Here is a 17,491-nt window from a genome sequence, read left to right as displayed (position 1 = left end):
AATAGGATTCTTTCTCTGTTACCAAACCTAGATCCTACCGGATACTGTACAGGTCAGAATCGGGTCATACTGGACCCGTCGGCTGCCCTAGGTCTGAGCAAAGAATCTTTTGAATAAGACCAACTCTGCCCGACCCGATTACCCACATACATGGGCCTAGGCATTGTGCCAGAGTTCGATAAGTACTGGGTCAAGCTTGCTCATGTTGGTACCAACATCAAGTTCTATCTGGCAAACACATACTAATCTACCTAGAACATGTACCACAGGGATAGCCTTGTTTAGGAATGAAAGGACAGGTTGGATATGGGTTGGCTCAGGCTTGACCTGACAGTGTACTCGTTTGTTAAACAGGTCCAGATCCTGATTCAATTTAGATATCATATGTGGTGAAGTTACGGATCCGTTAGGATCTAAACCTCTGTAGTACTAGAACTGCGAAAAGGGGGTAAACCAATTGATTTTTATGCTAAAAAAAGATAAAGAAAAGGGTTGGATCCAATTTCTGTACCCAATCTTAACCCAGATCCAAATAGATCTGACCATATTTGTTTTGGATCTGTTTGTTTTTCAGATACATACTTTCTTGATCTGGCAATATGGGACAGGTCTGGGTCATACCCAATTGGAACTCCATCCCATTTGCGTCCATGGTACCTAACACAAACCTAGAGAAACACTGGACCTGGTCCGAAACAAAGTCCGAGATGGGTCTCTCTCATTTGCCATTAAGTTTCGATCAAGCTGATTTACATGGACTCGTGTCGGATTCTAATGTCAACATGTTCACCAACTTACCACCAAACACACGGTTGCACTACCCGTCGCTTTCAAAAATTGGCAGAGTAAATTATATTATTATTCCAAGAGAAATTTTTAATATGGAGCCAACTTTTTCGCATAATTAAAAAAAGGCCTGACTTTCAGAAATTTTAAGAAGGCCTTAGATAAAAAAAACAACTGGTTTAAATTAAATGAAGTTATTGCTAACTTATCTTTTGTTAGTACAAATGTTATTACTATTTTATCCTCCAATAATATGAATATACTTTTGGTCTTATATGCCAACCTGGGTTTAAGAGGCTCATGAAATAAGTAGGTTCTGATTTATTATCTCCCTTACTAGATTTTTTTATTTGTCATTTTAGATATATTTTTATAATACATTGATCTTTAGATGATAATGGTCCTCGTGCCACAACAAATTGCTTTGACTTATAGAATAGAATAATTAAACTTTGGAGGAGAGAAGAAAAAAAGTGGTGAATAATTTTCTAAAGATTATATTTGAGAATTTTTTTTTGCAAAAATTACAAAACTATTTATGTGTTTTTTTTATTAACTATATCAAAGCTTAGATGCATTTTAAAAATTCTTCAAAACATAGATGCACTTTTAATTTTTTATCATAATACGAAGATGCACACCTAAACTTCGTTATGATTAATTAAAAAAAACCAATAAATAGTTTTGGATACTAGATTTGCAAACAAAATTTAGTTTGTCATTTTTTACAAGAAATTGTTTAAAGGAAAAAGTGCATTTTGAGATATTAGAAAAAAGAAAGGACCATCTTCATAAAAAAATTTCCTTTTTTTTGTTTTTCTTTATTTCGCTTCGTTACGCAACGGCTGACGCTGGTTCCGCCGCCCGCCAGTGTGAAGCTCCCAACTCTTGGCTTCCTTTTTAACACCCTCCTCTCCAGAGCTTCAATGGCCGAATTGCAGATCCAATTCTCCCGTCTTTCCTCTCCTTCCCTCCTCCTCTTCCGCTCTCCGCGTCGCTTCTCTCCTCCTTCCCTCCCTCTCGACTCGCTCTCTCGTTCCGAGATCTCTCTCGCTTGCAGCAGAAATCGTCTCTCTTTCGTCGTCATGGCGGCCTCTGTACAGCCGGATCGGACCCCTCCTCCCAAGCTCTTTGATAACACGCTCCCTTCTAAAGGTTTTCCCTCTTCTTCCTTCCGCGTTTCCTTAATTGTTTGCCTCGTTTTTTTTTCTGTTTTCTTTCTTTCTTTACTGATCAAGAGAGCATGTTCTGTTGCCTTCCTTGCAGAGGTGCTGGATATTTGGCGGGGCGCGGATGCCGTGTGCTTCGACGTCGACAGCACGGTGTGCGTCGACGAGGGGATCGACGAGTTGGCGGATTTCTGCGGCGCCGGAGAAGCGGTCGCTGAGTGGACGAAGAGGTGCGTTTGGTGAAGGATTGGGGGATTTAGATGTTTTGGTTGTTGTTTTTTTAATTTTGTTTGTTTGTTTGTTTTGAGGCAGAGCAATGGGCGGATCTGTTCCGTTTCAGGACGCTCTGGCTGCGAGGCTCAATCTGTTCAAGCCTTCATTGGCTCAAGTGAATGATTTCCTCAGCAAGAGGCCTCCTAGGTGATGCATTTCTCTCCTACTTTTCTTCATTCATTATGCTTGGGTGTTTCTATAAATGTTGAAAATTTTTGTTTTGTTTTTGTTCTCTCTTTTTGTTGTTGTTTTTGTTGACATGGTGGGGGAATTTCTGCCTTTTAAAATTTCAACTCGATATGATCTTAAATCATAATTTTTAAATGGAATTAGTTCAGGGTATGGTGGACCTAGGCTCTTTTGAGTTATGCTGTTCTACAACCTCAGAAAGTTGGACCATGTCATTGTTAGGAGTAACACCTACTGGGATCAATTTAGGTTTAATGTTCTGTTTCATTAATATTTTGCATAGTTGGTACGAAACTAGACTGGACTGATAGAAATGTATATTGTTGAGGGGAAAATGAGTCTCGCGATAAAAGTTGAACGGGAGGAATAGAAGATTTTGTTGAGATATTACAAGTAAACAATGATGTCTCCTAACTACTGTTTTCTAGTTTTTTAGCATGGATGTAGCATTACCATTAGCTTTATATGAGTGGATTTAGACTACTGGTACTAGATCATAGTTGGTAACATGGTGTTAATCAACAGCTTGAAAGATGAAAAATCGTGGATTGCAATTGTACATTGATATTGGGTGCATTATTGTCAATTGCTGAACAAAGACATCATGTTTGAGGATGATAAAGCTTCGGTGTTTATTGTTGGATGATACATTTATTTTGCGTTGAGAGTCCAGATACTGACTTCCAGCATTTTAGTTTTTGGCAGATGAACAGAGCACGTATCTGTGAAAACTTAAAAGGGATTATATTATCTTATTGCAGAGTAAATTATTTTGTTAAATATTGACACAATGGATATGATCAAGACAGTTATAGGTTGACCAAATTAGCAGTAAGCATTCTTCTATCCAAGACTTATTGGAATCTGTAGATAATTGTTAGGCACGGTTGGTACCTATGTCATGTTGATACTTGGCAATCAATCTGCTTAATGTATTATATGCAGATCATGATCATTGAGGACGGTTCATTTTGACTAATAGTTCCAAGAAAGGAATAACATGTATACTCCACGGCTGCTTGATTTTGACCAAGGACACAATGTGAGAATAAAAAAGGGAGAGTTTGATTATAAAAATGAAGTTTACATTTGATGTTTCCGGATGTGGAGTTGATGAATCTGCTAACTTTCACATTAAATGTTCCCATTAGACTAGTTGTTTCACCTGTAACTTCAATCAGATTCAACTTATGAATCTCCTTCATCTTTGCAATCTGTTGTCAGTTAACTTCTTCAAGTTGCAGGGTCAAGTTACATGCATCAAAATGTTAGCCTTGTAAATTACTTTTTAACTGATTTATTTAACATTAACTCTCAGTTAATGTTTTCCTTTTTTTCTCTGTTTCTTATGCTATCTGTATCTATTATTGTGGATTATGTGGTTGTAGACTCCATATGTTAAATTTCCTTTTTTATCCTTTTTGCTTCACGTGTGTCCCTTCTATATACTTTCATATTAGATTTGTGCTGATCTCAACTTTGTATTTTCTTAACTAGGCTTTCTCCAGGCATAGCTGACTTGATGAAAAAGCTAAAGGCTATGAATATCAATGTCTACCTCATTTCTGGAGGCTTTCGTCAAATGATCAATGTATGTTGCCAAACTTGAGCTCAAGTTGTTGACTCCTTATCCTGATTTAATTACTATACAATGTGAAACTTTTTTTTATATGATATTTATGTTATACTTTTTTTTCGCTAATTAGGTATTACATTTAGTGCACTGCTTGGTGCAATGGTAAAGTGTCAGTCTGACAGATTGGTAACATAGGTTCGAGTCATGAGAGTGACCACCTTCTTGTGGAAAACCAGACAAAGTATGGGACTGCCTATGGCCTTTTGATCTTTACTAGTCATTTCATTACACAATTATCTGGCATTTAAAAGGGGAAATCGTTTTAGTTGCCTAACCATTCAGAGTGTTAAAAATCTCTTCAGAACATAGTTTTACATTTAATAATTGGTAAATAGTAAATCTAACCAGATGCATGACAAGCTACTTGTTAGGCATAATTAAAACAATCTCATAAGGACAAATACTTCATATCGCCTGCTTGATCCATCTGTTAGGGACCTATATAAATTGGAAATAACATGAATATATGCTGAGTTTTATTTTCTCTCTCTCTATATATATATATATAGAAATATATATATAGGTTAAATAGACTTAGTGGGTCAGTCAGTAGGATTAGTGTCATGGTTGAATCTCACAGTTGAAACAGGAGTAGTTTAGGTATTTCTCACCCAGATCTGGGACTAGGCCAAGTCCAACTAATCCTCCTAGGCCTGGAACTGGAAAGCCCCTTCTTGTTGGGAATGGTGCTGAACTTGTACCTCCCCAGGTTGACAGTGTATCAAGTTATGAACTCCTCACGACACTGCTGTAAAGGCATGCATCTTTCAGTCTATAAAGAAGCAGTATGAGGATTTGATAGTCCATGCAAACATTGTTTTTTTCTGAGTGATTTCTTGTTTAAGCTATAGCCCATGAGGATCTCATGAAAACCTTGCATTAGGTGTGAATTACATAATACATTTGTTTAAGAAATTGGTCATTGATATTGAATTTTTTCATTTTACTCCAAGTTTTGACACAATTTTACAGCATCATTGCACTAAAAATACTGAAGGCAATGTTCAACTGAACAATCACATTTAATTATTTATTAGATGTCAGATGGATTTTATGTTTTTTGGCCTAATTGATGTTTAACAAACAATAATAGATTTAGAACACGGAATGAATGAAGCTGTAACCAGCTTCAGAAGTAGTAGTTGAATCACCTGCCATAGCTGAGAAAATAGTACACCTTTCAAATGGCATGCCATAGCACCATGCCAGAATCATTCAAAATTTGTGCTTAGTAATCAGCTTAAAATGTAAAAGATCAGAAGGAATCGAAACGATCAATTGCCAGAAGATACAAATATTTTACAAACAAGTGTCTAAAGAACTACAATGCTGAATTGCTAATAGAATGTCTTTTATCTTTTTTTACAGGAGAGAATTGGAAAAATCAGTTGCCGCAAAATATAAGTATTTCAGAAAAAGCATCGAAAGGGTTATTCCCAATTTTAACTTACTAATAGGATGTCTTTGGTCTTTCACATGGCCTATTGTATTAGCAATCTGCTTTACAGTGTTTAGGGATGTAAACAGTTCAGATTCAGGTCGGATGAGCTAATACCAAATCCAACTAATCAGACTCGGATTTGGATCCAGATTCAGATCGGAAAAATCTAAGACCAAATCTGAAAAATGCATGTAACCGGATTCGTATATCCGTCGGATTCGGTCATGAAATCCTTATACTCAATCAAAATTCGAATAATAATCAGATTCAGTTTTCTTAACCAAATCCCAAATAATCAGATTTAGAATCGGGTCGAATATTGGATATATCCAACCTGTTGACATCCTTGACGGTGTTGTTATGGTGGTTGTTAACTTGTTATCTAAGTAGTCAAAAGCGCTAGTCAACCTCTAGGTGCCAGTCCCCTAAAAGACCTAGCTGGTTCCTACACGAGACTAGCCAGCCTAGTTGGGACCAAAAAGACACAAAAAATAAAATAAAAATACAATAAATTCTTAAAAATAATCAACAGTTTATGAAATTAAACAATCAAACTTTAAAAAAGTAAACATAATTACATTTCTAATATTTAAATCCATCTGAACAAATATTTGTTTAGCTGTCACCTAGCGACCCACAAAAGAATAAAATTATTTAAAATAAAAATACCAAAAATTATAACAATAAGAAAAGATACTGAAAACTTAAATATTTTAAAATACACAATATAAACATGATTATAGCGCTTCAAACTTTATAAAAAACACAAATATAAAATGCCAACCTTGGTGCCTCCCTAGGTTCTTGCTTGGGCACATAGGCGCTCCTAGGCACCAGACTTGTGCCTAGGCTAGGCGGGATTTTAACTAAGTAGGTTGTTAAGGATGCTGCTTCATGGCTCCCCTAGGCATAACTATCATTCTTTTCTTCTTTCTACATGAGATGAAATTTTGGATCACCAACCCATAGATAATTTGGTAGAGCCATACTTAAGCAGGGTTCTTATAGAATCCTACCCGTGTCTGTTAATTGTACTTATATATATATATATATATATATATATATATATATATATATGTGTGTGTGTGTGTGATGATATAATAGGTAAATACCCTTTAGGGGTATTTTCATAATTTTACTCATGTAACAGTGTTGTTCATTAGGAACAATTTTTCTCTTATTTATTTTTTATCTTTTTATTTAAAGTCTTTTTTGTAAAGAGCATGGGCTCTATGGTAAAAAGACCATAAAGTTGTTGGGGGCTCCCCAACGGTCACATTTGTGACCGTTGGGAGTTCCCAACAACGCTATTGAGAGCTCCTCAATAGAGTCTCACGCTCTCCCTTTGTGTATTATGTTCAATACAGATGAATATTTTTTATATTTTGTGTTTTTCTATTTAGTTCTTTAATGTTTTATATGCACTTAGTGCTTGTATTGTTGCTCCTTGTTGGCTATTATTTTGTCCTATAGTGGACTTGTGCTTGTACACATTGGGATTGTGATCTTGTAAGCCCTTAGTAGCATTGGTTTGTGCTTATGCACTTTTGTGATCGCTATCTTGTAAAGCCCTTAGCGGCATTGTTTTTGTATTTTCTGTTATTTCATTACAGTGTCTACCCCAACTTCTTAGTAAAATACAAAATAAAGAAAAAAAAAAGAAACAATTGCTTCTATGTTTTAGCAACTTGGTTGATGCAGACTTTTTATGGTCTCTTGCAAAGATCCACATGTTTGCCGGAAAAGCAAAGGCTCTTTACTCCAGTCCTATGTACTGACCGAGAAAACTTTTAATGCAGCCTGTTGCTTCACTTCTTGGTATTCCACATGAGAATATATATGCAAATCGACTGCTATTTGGAAGCTCTGGTGAGTTTGTTGGATTTGATACGGGAGAGCCAACATCTAGAAGTGGAGGGAAAGCTGTTGCTGTCGAGTCTATAAAGAGGGTAGTAACTGTATATTTCTTGTTCAAGGTGAATTTTGAATGCAGCTTGATCATCTTATGATTCTTTTTGTTAACATTGGATGCAGAAGCACGGATACAAGGTATTACTCATGATCGGTGATGGGGCAACAGATCTTGAGGTAAATGTGGTGCTCAAAATCAACTTTTTTGCCCTCATTAACTTATGTGCAATGAAGGAATCCGCAGATGTATTTAGATTCAAAAGAGGAACATTAATATTCCTGTACTTTAACCATTTATTTCCTCCTGATATTCATATTTCGATAAATACCTACTTGAGAATGGGTTCCAGGCATAGTTCTACTTTTGTGGCAACTTCAATCCATTTTCCATCAATTCTATTGCCTGATAAGTGATAACCCCAATGCAAGATTTCATTTAATATGTTTTTTCATAGCTTTCTCAAGCATTTCATGCACATCTGTATTGTGGTCATTTGACAGTGAATATCCCACGTTTAATGGATATTGTATCAGACCCAGTGGTAGCTGGTTATCATATGCACAGATTAAAGAATGTGATTCATGTATTTCTGTAAATGTATTTGTAGCCTTATTGCCATCTCACCTTCTTCAAGGATTTCTATTTGTGCCACCTTAGCGAATGTTCATGCGATGGAGACCTCCAGAAATACTTGTATATATATAATGTCACATGGGTGCGGGGGTGCGGCACTTTCAAAAAACTTGGGTGCGGGGGTGTGGCAAAAATATAAAAAATTATATATATATATATATATATATATATATATATAAGTCTAAAAGTTGGACATAAATGACCCTGGGTGCATTGACTGCACCCAGGGTCAGGTTGACCACATCGGGTGCGGGTGTGGGTGCGACGCGGGTGCGGCACCTAGTTGGAGAGTCTCTGTGACATATATATATATATATATGAAATGTTGTAAACACCCCAAATTTTTCAAAGTTTCAAAATTTCCCCTTTTGCCCCTAGGACCCACCTTCTGAGTCGGTCAGAAGGGCAATTGAGTCAATTTCTAATCATTGCTCGGATTTACTTCCTTGTTGAAGATCCGAAATTCAATTTCATTTTCTATACTTGATCCAACCTCGGATCCAGATCAGACATCCAGATCCAATTCTAGGCCCAGATCTTCTATCTTCAATCCAGATCTAAAATTTCTAAGATCAATTCTCTGTATAGCTCAGGTATTTTATCCAAATCCAATCTCTATTTGGATCCGTTCCTCCCATTTTTCCTCAGTTCGAGATCCAAACTCGATATTTACTCAAAACCTCAGATCCAGATCCATTTTTGAAACTCAATTTTTAAAATTAATTCTGCTATTTCACAAACTCTCCTTTTATAAAATCCTTCAATCTCAAAGCAAATATTTTACAAAATCTTTTAAAAAACCTCATATGGATTCCATCTCTTAAATCCTTCTTATTTTCCTTGTATTTTAGATTTTCTTTCAGAAATCACATAAAGGGGGCGAAATTTCAGAAAATTAAACTTTAGAGTTTTGAAAATCTTTATAACTAAAACCCTCTTTTTGAAAATTTTTAAAACTTTAAGGGACTACTTTTGAAAAAAACATAACGGTTCTCCCTTTTATAACCACCATCGAAGGTGAGGGGAGAGACCATCGAGCTTTGCCAGGAGCTCTCTTTGCAAGAGGCTCTTCTCCCTTCTCCCTTTCTCCCTCTTCTTTCTTCTTCTATTTCCCTTCCTCTTTATTCTTTTCTCTTGTTGGTGAAGAAGCTTGATACTGCCCCAGCATACAGAGGAAGCATCACCTCCTCTCAACCAATGCACAGTGAGTAGCTTCTCTCTTCCCCTTTTCTCTACTTCTCTTCTTCCTTCTCTTCTTATTCTCTTTCTCTCCTCCCTTCTGTTTTCACGATTTTCCTTGTTTGTTCTTCACTGCTCACTAGAGGCATACTCTGTAGCATCGATCTGCATATAGCAGTATCGATCTACATATTGCAACATCATGTTGTTTGCTTTGTTCTCATTTGTGTATTTTTTACATTCCAACACTTACATTCTAATCATCTACATATCGTTCTCTGTTGCATTTCTGCAATGTGTGTTCTATTTCATTTGCATAGTTTATCTTTTGTTTTAATTCAGCTTCATCATGTTTTGCTTTTGTTTCCTTCTGTTCTGTGGCATCCATTTGATTTGTCCATCATCCACATTCCATGTGGTAACTGTATTCATGGGTGCCATTGGCTCCCCTTTACTGCATTTTATCTATTAGTTTCCATTTGGTTCACGTCACCTGCAGATTATGCACAACATGTAACGCTCCAAAATTTCAAACTTTCGAACCTTTCAGGAAACATGCAATAGACTAGAAAAAATCTCTTTCCTTCAGAGTTTGTTTATGAAATCAACGAAAGACTATTCTTTTGTTGAATTCAGAAAGGCAAGCTGACAACTTTGGGCACGTTAGCTAAAAGAACCAAAACACACAATCCATGTTACTTGCAAAACACTTGGAAAAACCACTTTCATTTAAGAAGTTCCCCAAATAGTACAAAATTTGGATATTTAAGGAAAAATCCATTACAAAACCCAAAACGTCCAGGATGCGAGCTAAGAGAAAGAAAAAAGAAGTCTTGAAATCATCTTGCCATCGCGTCATCGCCCGTGGTATACCTAATCATCACCTGTACCCATAGAATGGGTTAGTTTTGCGAAAAACTAGTAGGTGCACAAGAGAGACTACAAGAAACTGAATTAAGTACATTTAATTCAGTATGCTAAGCGGTTTAAAGCAGATATGCAGTTAAACATGTAAGCAGTGCAAAACAGGTAAGCAGTTTAAGCAGGTAAGCATTTCAAAGCAAGTAAGCAGTGCAACTGTCAAACGCAGCATGACAATTCATTTGATCGTAAGTTGTGAACTATCATGCAACAAGCAAGTCTCATGACCCATCAACCAGTGTGAACAGACTTTATGTTTCTATATTACTGGCCTGTGGGTACGCGCAGACAAAACGTAGAAACAACTGAGACTAGTTCGGGTGTCTGTTATTTTATGTATTTTCAATAACCCGAATAGCTAGTTGAGTTCGTTCCTAAGAGGATGACTTTAGCTGAGAGAGGATTCCCCAAAAGCAGGTATTTGACAACGGATGTATCCAACTTTTGCAGAAGTTCATGGGATCTACCACCTAGGATAATGTCTGGTAATCCCTTCCCCTAACTCTAATGACTGGGGAGGCCGGATCTTTGCCCGTGCGGTGGTTGTTAACAGCCTGTCCATTGGAGTTTTGTACCGATCCATCATCTCTCTTGACAGAAACACAAGGGCGAATGAGTACGTCAGGGGTAAATTAACTGACGACTCATTCTATATGCTCTGGTCTTTTGACCAAATGAGCATCTTGCCTGTGAAGGCGATCCCATTTTTATATGATTACAACATTGTGTGTTTAGCACTGTTCGAGGTCGCACGACCGTCTCATCCGATCATCGCAGTACTAACGTGTACTGCACGACTACAAGTACTCTAGGATGAAAGGGGTATAGCTCTTCAATAGGAGCCTCAACAGAAGTGTTTCACAAAGATGTAATGTTTCTCAGACTTTACTTTTGACATTCTTTATCTTTTGAAATAGCCAACAGCTTGTGCCACATTTGGCATGCAATTTTCTAGAATCTCATCCGTTATCGTGGTATCTACATGCCTCGCATGACTCGATATCAGCCTCGATAGACAGGATACGATTCTCAACAGAACTCCCGCTAAGAAGCTTGCTCAAGCTCCAATTTGGGGTTACCCGAGATATATCAGATAGACGAATAGAACCAGCCAATCACATTCTTCCAAATGTTTCGATTTGGGCAGTTTTTGATGCTTTTGCGCAACAACCTAAAATCTCAAGTCCACTCTGCAGGACTGCTTACTCGAAGAGCCAGGATCCTTGCGAGGTATCCCTCTCCTTAGACGAGGATGTATCGTTAATCCCTCGACTCAACTCTTGTCGCAAGAGGGAGAGCGGTAAATGCCTTTGCATCCTCCACGAGGATGCCTTTATAGCACATGCAATGAGCGAAAACTTGAGCGTCATCTGCAATGGCAAGGCAGTAACAAAACATTTGCAAAAGCAAGAGCCTGGGCGCCGCAAAGCACGACGACAAGGTAAAGACCGTGAGCAGGAGTGCAAACGCAAATCCTGGGCGCAACGACAAAGTAAAGACTGATAGAAAGTAAAGGACAAGGTTCGCGAAACCGCGTCCTTGAGTTAAATGCGTACTCGTATAAATATATATATGCATATATATTTATTTAATTGTCCTTTTTAGTTAATTGAACTCAATTCAATTGTCCAAGTCCTCCGTGTAATCTTTCCCTACCTTTGAGAGTTGCAAGCTTGCTGGCGCCTGTGGGTGTAAACAATTGATGGCTCGGGTCGTGGAGCGCGAGCGAGATCCGTCGTACGAGCCGCAAAAGCGACATTATTAGCAAGCCAACACCAAAAATAGAAGACCAGGGGCACTGCCGCTGACTTGACGTGAAGAAAGCGGAGGCAAGGGCACCGTGCTCTTGCGCACCTGCTATCAGCGCAAGAAGCAGGGGCAGGGGGGCTGCGAGCCCCTGCTGACCTACTGTCAGCAAATTACGAGGAGGCAGGGGATTGCACCCCTGCCCTCAAAAAGCGAGGGCAGGCAGGGTTGCGCCCCTGCCTGACAAAGTAGAAGAGAGGCAGGGGCAAAGCCCTTGCCTGTCAACAATGAAGGGGAGGCAGGGGGCTTCGGCCCTGCCTGACAAACATGCAAAGAGGCAGGGGGCGAAGCCCCTACTTGACGCTAGAGTAGAGGGAGGCAGGGGGCCTTGCCCCTGCCTGTCATAAAACAGCAGAGGCAGGGGCGATGCCCCTGCCTAAAGAGAGAAAAAGGCGCTGATAGCAGGTGCGCAAAAGAGAGCAGGGATGGGCTCGACCCCCTCCCCTGCCGTAAAAGAGAGCAGGGAGGGGCTCGGCCCCCTCCCCTACCGTAACAGGGAGCAGGGAGGGACTCAGCCCCCTCCCTTGTCGTAACCGTGAGCAGGGAAGCAGGGAGGGGGTCGACCCCTTCCCTGCACAACAGACAAGCAGGGAGGGGTTCGACCCCTCCCCCTATATAAAGGACAAGCAGGGAGGGGCTCGACCCCTCCCCTAACATTAAAGGGACTGAGGAGGGACACGACTCCTCCTCTTGCGTACTACGAAGGCAGAGAGGGTTGAACCCTCCCCTGCGTAGTTCGAAGGTAGTGAGGGCTCGAGCCCTCCCCTGTGACAAACAGAGGCAGAGAGGGTCGAACCCTTCCCTGCGCATCGAGACAGGGAGGGGGGTTCGACCTTCCCTGGTGAAAGAAAAGGCAGGCAGGGGCCCCAAAACCCCTGCCAGAACCTTTCTTACAAGCGGCAGGGGTTTTACCCCTGCCGACCTGTCGACAAAGTGGCAGGGGCTTAAGCCTTTGCCAGACCGCTATCCCCTGCCGTAATGGACCGACAGGCAGGGGCTTTTGCCCCTGTCGGTTGACGGAATGAAGAAGAAAAAGGGGAGAGAGAGAGACAAAAAGAAAAGGAGAAGTCGGTGCGTAACTGGAGGTCGTCGGCGCCGGCGGCGGCGATGTCGATCGAAATAAAAGGGAGGGGATGGCACTGGGGTCGCAGCCGCCCACAGGGAGCCGTCGGTGTTCGGGGAAGGCTGGACGCTAGGGCGGCTCGGGCTTGCTTCGGCGAATCGAGGGAGAGCGAGAGGGGAAGAGTGCAGAGAGAACGAGAGAGCAGGAGAGTGGTTTCGTATTTGAAACCCTCCTGCCTCGCTGTCTTTAGACGGCGCAAGGGAGGCGGTGGCCTCGGGTTGAGTTCGGGTTCGGATCTGGATCCAACCCGAATCCTTTTTTTTCGGGTTTTACACAGCATCTAGTTTGACATCCATCATCACAGAAGACTGTACATCCATTATCACCGAGCTGCATTCATTGCTCGGGTCATTATCCATTTCTGTACATCGGCAACATCGTTGTTCCTGTTTCAATACTTATTACATTTGATATCCTCTGTGTTGCATTTCTGCATCTTCTAATTTCTGCATCGCATCTTGCATATTAGGATATTGTTTTTACATCATCTCATCTTCAATTGAACCATATGCATCGATTCCATGTGTCACGTCTGCATCAACATCATTACATCAGCATCTCATCTTATGCATTTTTCGATTCTCCTACATATTATTTCTGCAACTTTGAATGCTTGCTCTCTGTTCTACATATTTTGATTCATTCTGGTTTATCTGCGTACATTATTTCTGCACGTTGATACAGAGCAATGCCTTTCACGGTTGATACTACCAAACGTAGTTTAATGATATTCTATACACGGTGTTTTTGATCTAATATCTGCAAGTGGCATCACCTATCATTATGTTCAACGTAGACTTAGCAATTGCATTTGCACGCCATCAACTCCCTTCATAACGCAGACACAACCACGATGATGTTCATTCAATTGACTAGAGTGTAATGGAGCAAAAGATGATGTGATTGACTAAGGTATAATTAAAGTGTAGGGAACGATGATAATGAGCAAATGATCAGTGCATCTAATTGATGAAAACACAGAAAATTATAGACGATGCAGGATAATCTTATGCAGGGCATGTAAAAATCAATATACATTGATGAGGAATCAAGAGCACGATGTATGCAGAATGTTATGAAATGTGATTCGGATGCATCCATAATGGAGATTTATGCAACACAATGGAATGCAGTGAATGAGAAGAATGCTACGGTGATGCTGAAACAAATGTAGGTATGCGGGTAACATAATGGGCAACACAATGGAATGCAGTGAATGAGAAGAATGCTACGGTGATGCTGAAACAAATGTAGGTATGCGGGTAACACAGTGGGTGAAGGCGATGTGTTGCAAGAGATGCAAAAAAGAATAAATGCACCACACTAAAGGAATCTGATGAAAAGATCAAACATCGATGAAAATATGAAGCGTGGTATGCAACACACAGTAATGCAACAACACAACACTTTAACAACACAATGCTAAACTGAGTGATGATGCGCAAGTGATATTCAGTGAAATGTGAATGCTCAATAAAATGGCATTGATGCCTAATTAAGGGAGTTGATGACGTGCATATGCAATTGCTAAGTCTACGTTGAACAGAATGATAGGTGATGCCACTTGCAGATATTAGATCAAAAACACAGTGTATAGAATATCATTGAACTACGTTCGGATGTATCAACCGTGAAAGGCATTGCTCTATATCAACGTGTAGAAATAATGTACGCAGATGAACCAAAATGAATCAAAATATGCATAACAGAGAGCAAACATTCAAAGTTGCAGAGATAATATGTAAGGGAATCGAAAAATGCATAAGACGAGATGCTGATGTAATGATGTTGATGCAGACGTGACACAGGGAATCGATGCATATGGTTCAATTAAAGATGAGATGATGTAAAAACAATATGCTAATATGCAAGATGCGATGCAGAAATTAGAAGATGCAGAAATGCAACACAGAGGATATCAAATGTAATAAGTATTGAAACAGGAACAACGATGTTGCCGATGATGGAGATGTACAAAAATGGGTAATGACCCGAGCAATGAATGCAACTCGGTGATGATGGATAAAATACCTGAGCACGAGGACTGAGGTTAATAAATGATTCAATCTAGGATCAAAATTTTTGAGGATGACCAGTACGAGGACTGGTTTTCAGAAGAGGATTCGATTTGAAGTCGAATTTTGAGAAAAAATAATAAAGATTGCTCAAGTGGCACGATTTCAGGATTATCCTTTATCCTGAATGGGTATGGATAAAAATTGATGAGAATTGATGAAAATGGATAAAAATTGATGAAAGATTGATGAGAGATTGATAGAAATTGGTGAAAATTGATAAAGATTGATGAAAATTGATAATGCTTGAAGGACGATGAAGGATTTTGATGGATCCTGCCTGTATACATGATGTTTTTGGAGTAAAAACAAATTTTCATGACAAGGAATGCCCCAGAATAGATAAAAGAAGGATAATTGAAGAAACACTTTTCGGAGATAACAGAGGGTCAATTCCAAAGTTGGATTTTTGAAAAGATCCAGTTTGAGAACTGGTTTTGGAAACGAAACCAACTCTAAAATTGATTTTGAAAATCGTGTTCACATTGTCACATTCATTGGTTTATTTCATGAGTTGTGCTCCCTGTGTCTTATCTGGATCAGAGGTTGGATCAAGTATAGAAAATGAAATTGGATTTCGGATCTTCAACAATGAAGTAAATCCGAGCAATGATTAGAAATTGACTCAATTGCCCTTCTGACCGACTCAGAAGGTGGGTCCTTGGGGCAAAAGGGAAAATTTTGAAACTTTGAAAAATTTGGGGTGTTTACAAATGCACATGTAACGGCCATTGCAAATGGATAGAGTATTAAAGCATGCTTGGCCACACTTTCATGTTGATCATATGGACATGAAGCAGAAAATTGGGATTATTATTATTAATTCTGACTACTAGCAGTTCTTGAAAACTCAACCAACATTGGAGCTTGCTTCACTACCTATGTCACATGGATACTCCGTTTTGACTACCAATCTGAATCCCCTTATGCACTAGCGACATTGGAGGCTTCATAAAAATGGTCATACCCATGTGACATAATTCCCCACACTTCTGTGATGAACATAAGGAAATCAAGCGGAGAACTGGGTTTATTCCTGATTCAAGCTATTGCAGTGCAATTTTTTGAGCTCTGGGCGACCACTCATTTATTCTTCATTTTCTGTTCATCATATTTTGGTCTTTAAGAATTTGGGTTTATTATACTGGAATTTCTGATACATGGAAAAGATAGTCTGAGGTAGACATTAAGAATGTAGCCTAGCTGAATGTGACGGCAGTAAGTAGATAGATATGGATGATCGAAACAGTCAGTGTGGTTTTTTGTTTTAGAAAAAACTAGGTAAGGATCTTGCAGAAAGGAGTGCAGCAACAGAACATGCATTTTGTGTAGCATGGTCTGTATTCCTATTTGTGAATGCTGCATGCATTCTTTCCAGATATTTCTGCAAAAGACAAAATCCTGCTGCAATTTCTCCTATTCGTTCTTCTATCTGTGTTGCCACTGATAACTAGAAGCTGTAATTTACTTGTGCTCTAGTTGTAAACAAACTCTCAGAAATTATTTGTTTTTTGTTGAACCAATGTTCATTCACGGAGATACTGGATGCTCTATTTAATAATGTGATATCATAGACTAAGAAATTCCATGGGTATACTTGATAAACTTTCACTGACTTTTACCTTTTCTTGCTTTCAATTTTCCATTTTTTCATCTGTTCAGGCTCGTAGAGTGGGTGGTGCTGACCTGTTTATCTGTTTTGGGGGAGTTCAACTGCGTGAGAGTGTAGCTGCTAAAGCTGATTGGCTGGTTTTCAATTTTGAAGATTTGATAGAGGCTTTTGGCATTCATAATTGAGTTATTCTTTGTTTGATGACTTATTATTCTTTTCTTATGGCTACATTATTTATTTACTGCTCGATTCAAAATGCATCTCCATGATGAAATGCATTTTCTTGTTTTTTTTTTCATATAATCAGGCTGAGCCTAAGGGTTGGTAGTCAGTCCAATATTCATGATGCTTCTCACGATGTAATTCATGCTCAAGTGTCATTATTACAGATAATGACAGACCGCACCTACATGGAAATCATATGTATCACCTTCATTTTTCTAGTTTTTTATCGATTAATTGTATGCTTAATCCAAATATGTTTTCATTATCAGTTGTACCGCTGCTGAAATGGCAGCCATCATTTTCTAACTGCTAACTAATTTTTTAAATAAGAAAAAATACAACGGCACATCTTTGTTGGTGGATTAGGAAGAAAATGTGTAGCAGTTTTATTGATTTCAACTGTTTATGAATTGTCGTAGTTGGCTTGTCTTTTTTTTTAGTTACTTGAAGATACCTCGTTCAGGATGAAAACCTTGTCATGCTGGCTCAGCCTATCATACCTACAGTCGTC

General features: G+C 39.1%; 1 protein-coding gene across 1 annotated transcript; it reads left to right on the top strand.

Annotated features, from left to right (window-relative positions):
- Positions 1-1,642: 1,642 nt before the first annotated feature.
- LOC149821041 (phosphoserine phosphatase, chloroplastic-like) lies at positions 1,643-17,242 on the top strand. Its single transcript, XM_089982544.1, has 7 exons — positions 1,643-1,941; positions 2,053-2,185; positions 2,268-2,375; positions 3,915-4,008; positions 7,294-7,443; positions 7,529-7,582; positions 16,806-17,242. Exons 1-7 carry the CDS (start codon positions 1,713-1,715, stop codon positions 16,938-16,940), a joined length of 903 nt encoding a protein of 300 aa, XP_089838670.1. The 5' UTR covers positions 1,643-1,712; the 3' UTR covers positions 16,941-17,242.
- Positions 17,243-17,491: the final 249 nt, after the last annotated feature.

The sequence above is a fragment of the Nuphar pumila genome, chromosome 12 (genome assembly GCF_984573655.1).
Source record: "Nuphar pumila chromosome 12, dmNupPumi1.hap1.1, whole genome shotgun sequence".
NCBI classification, from domain to species: domain Eukaryota; kingdom Viridiplantae; phylum Streptophyta; class Magnoliopsida; order Nymphaeales; family Nymphaeaceae; genus Nuphar; species Nuphar pumila.
This window is presented reverse-complemented; position numbering and strand designations above follow the sequence as displayed.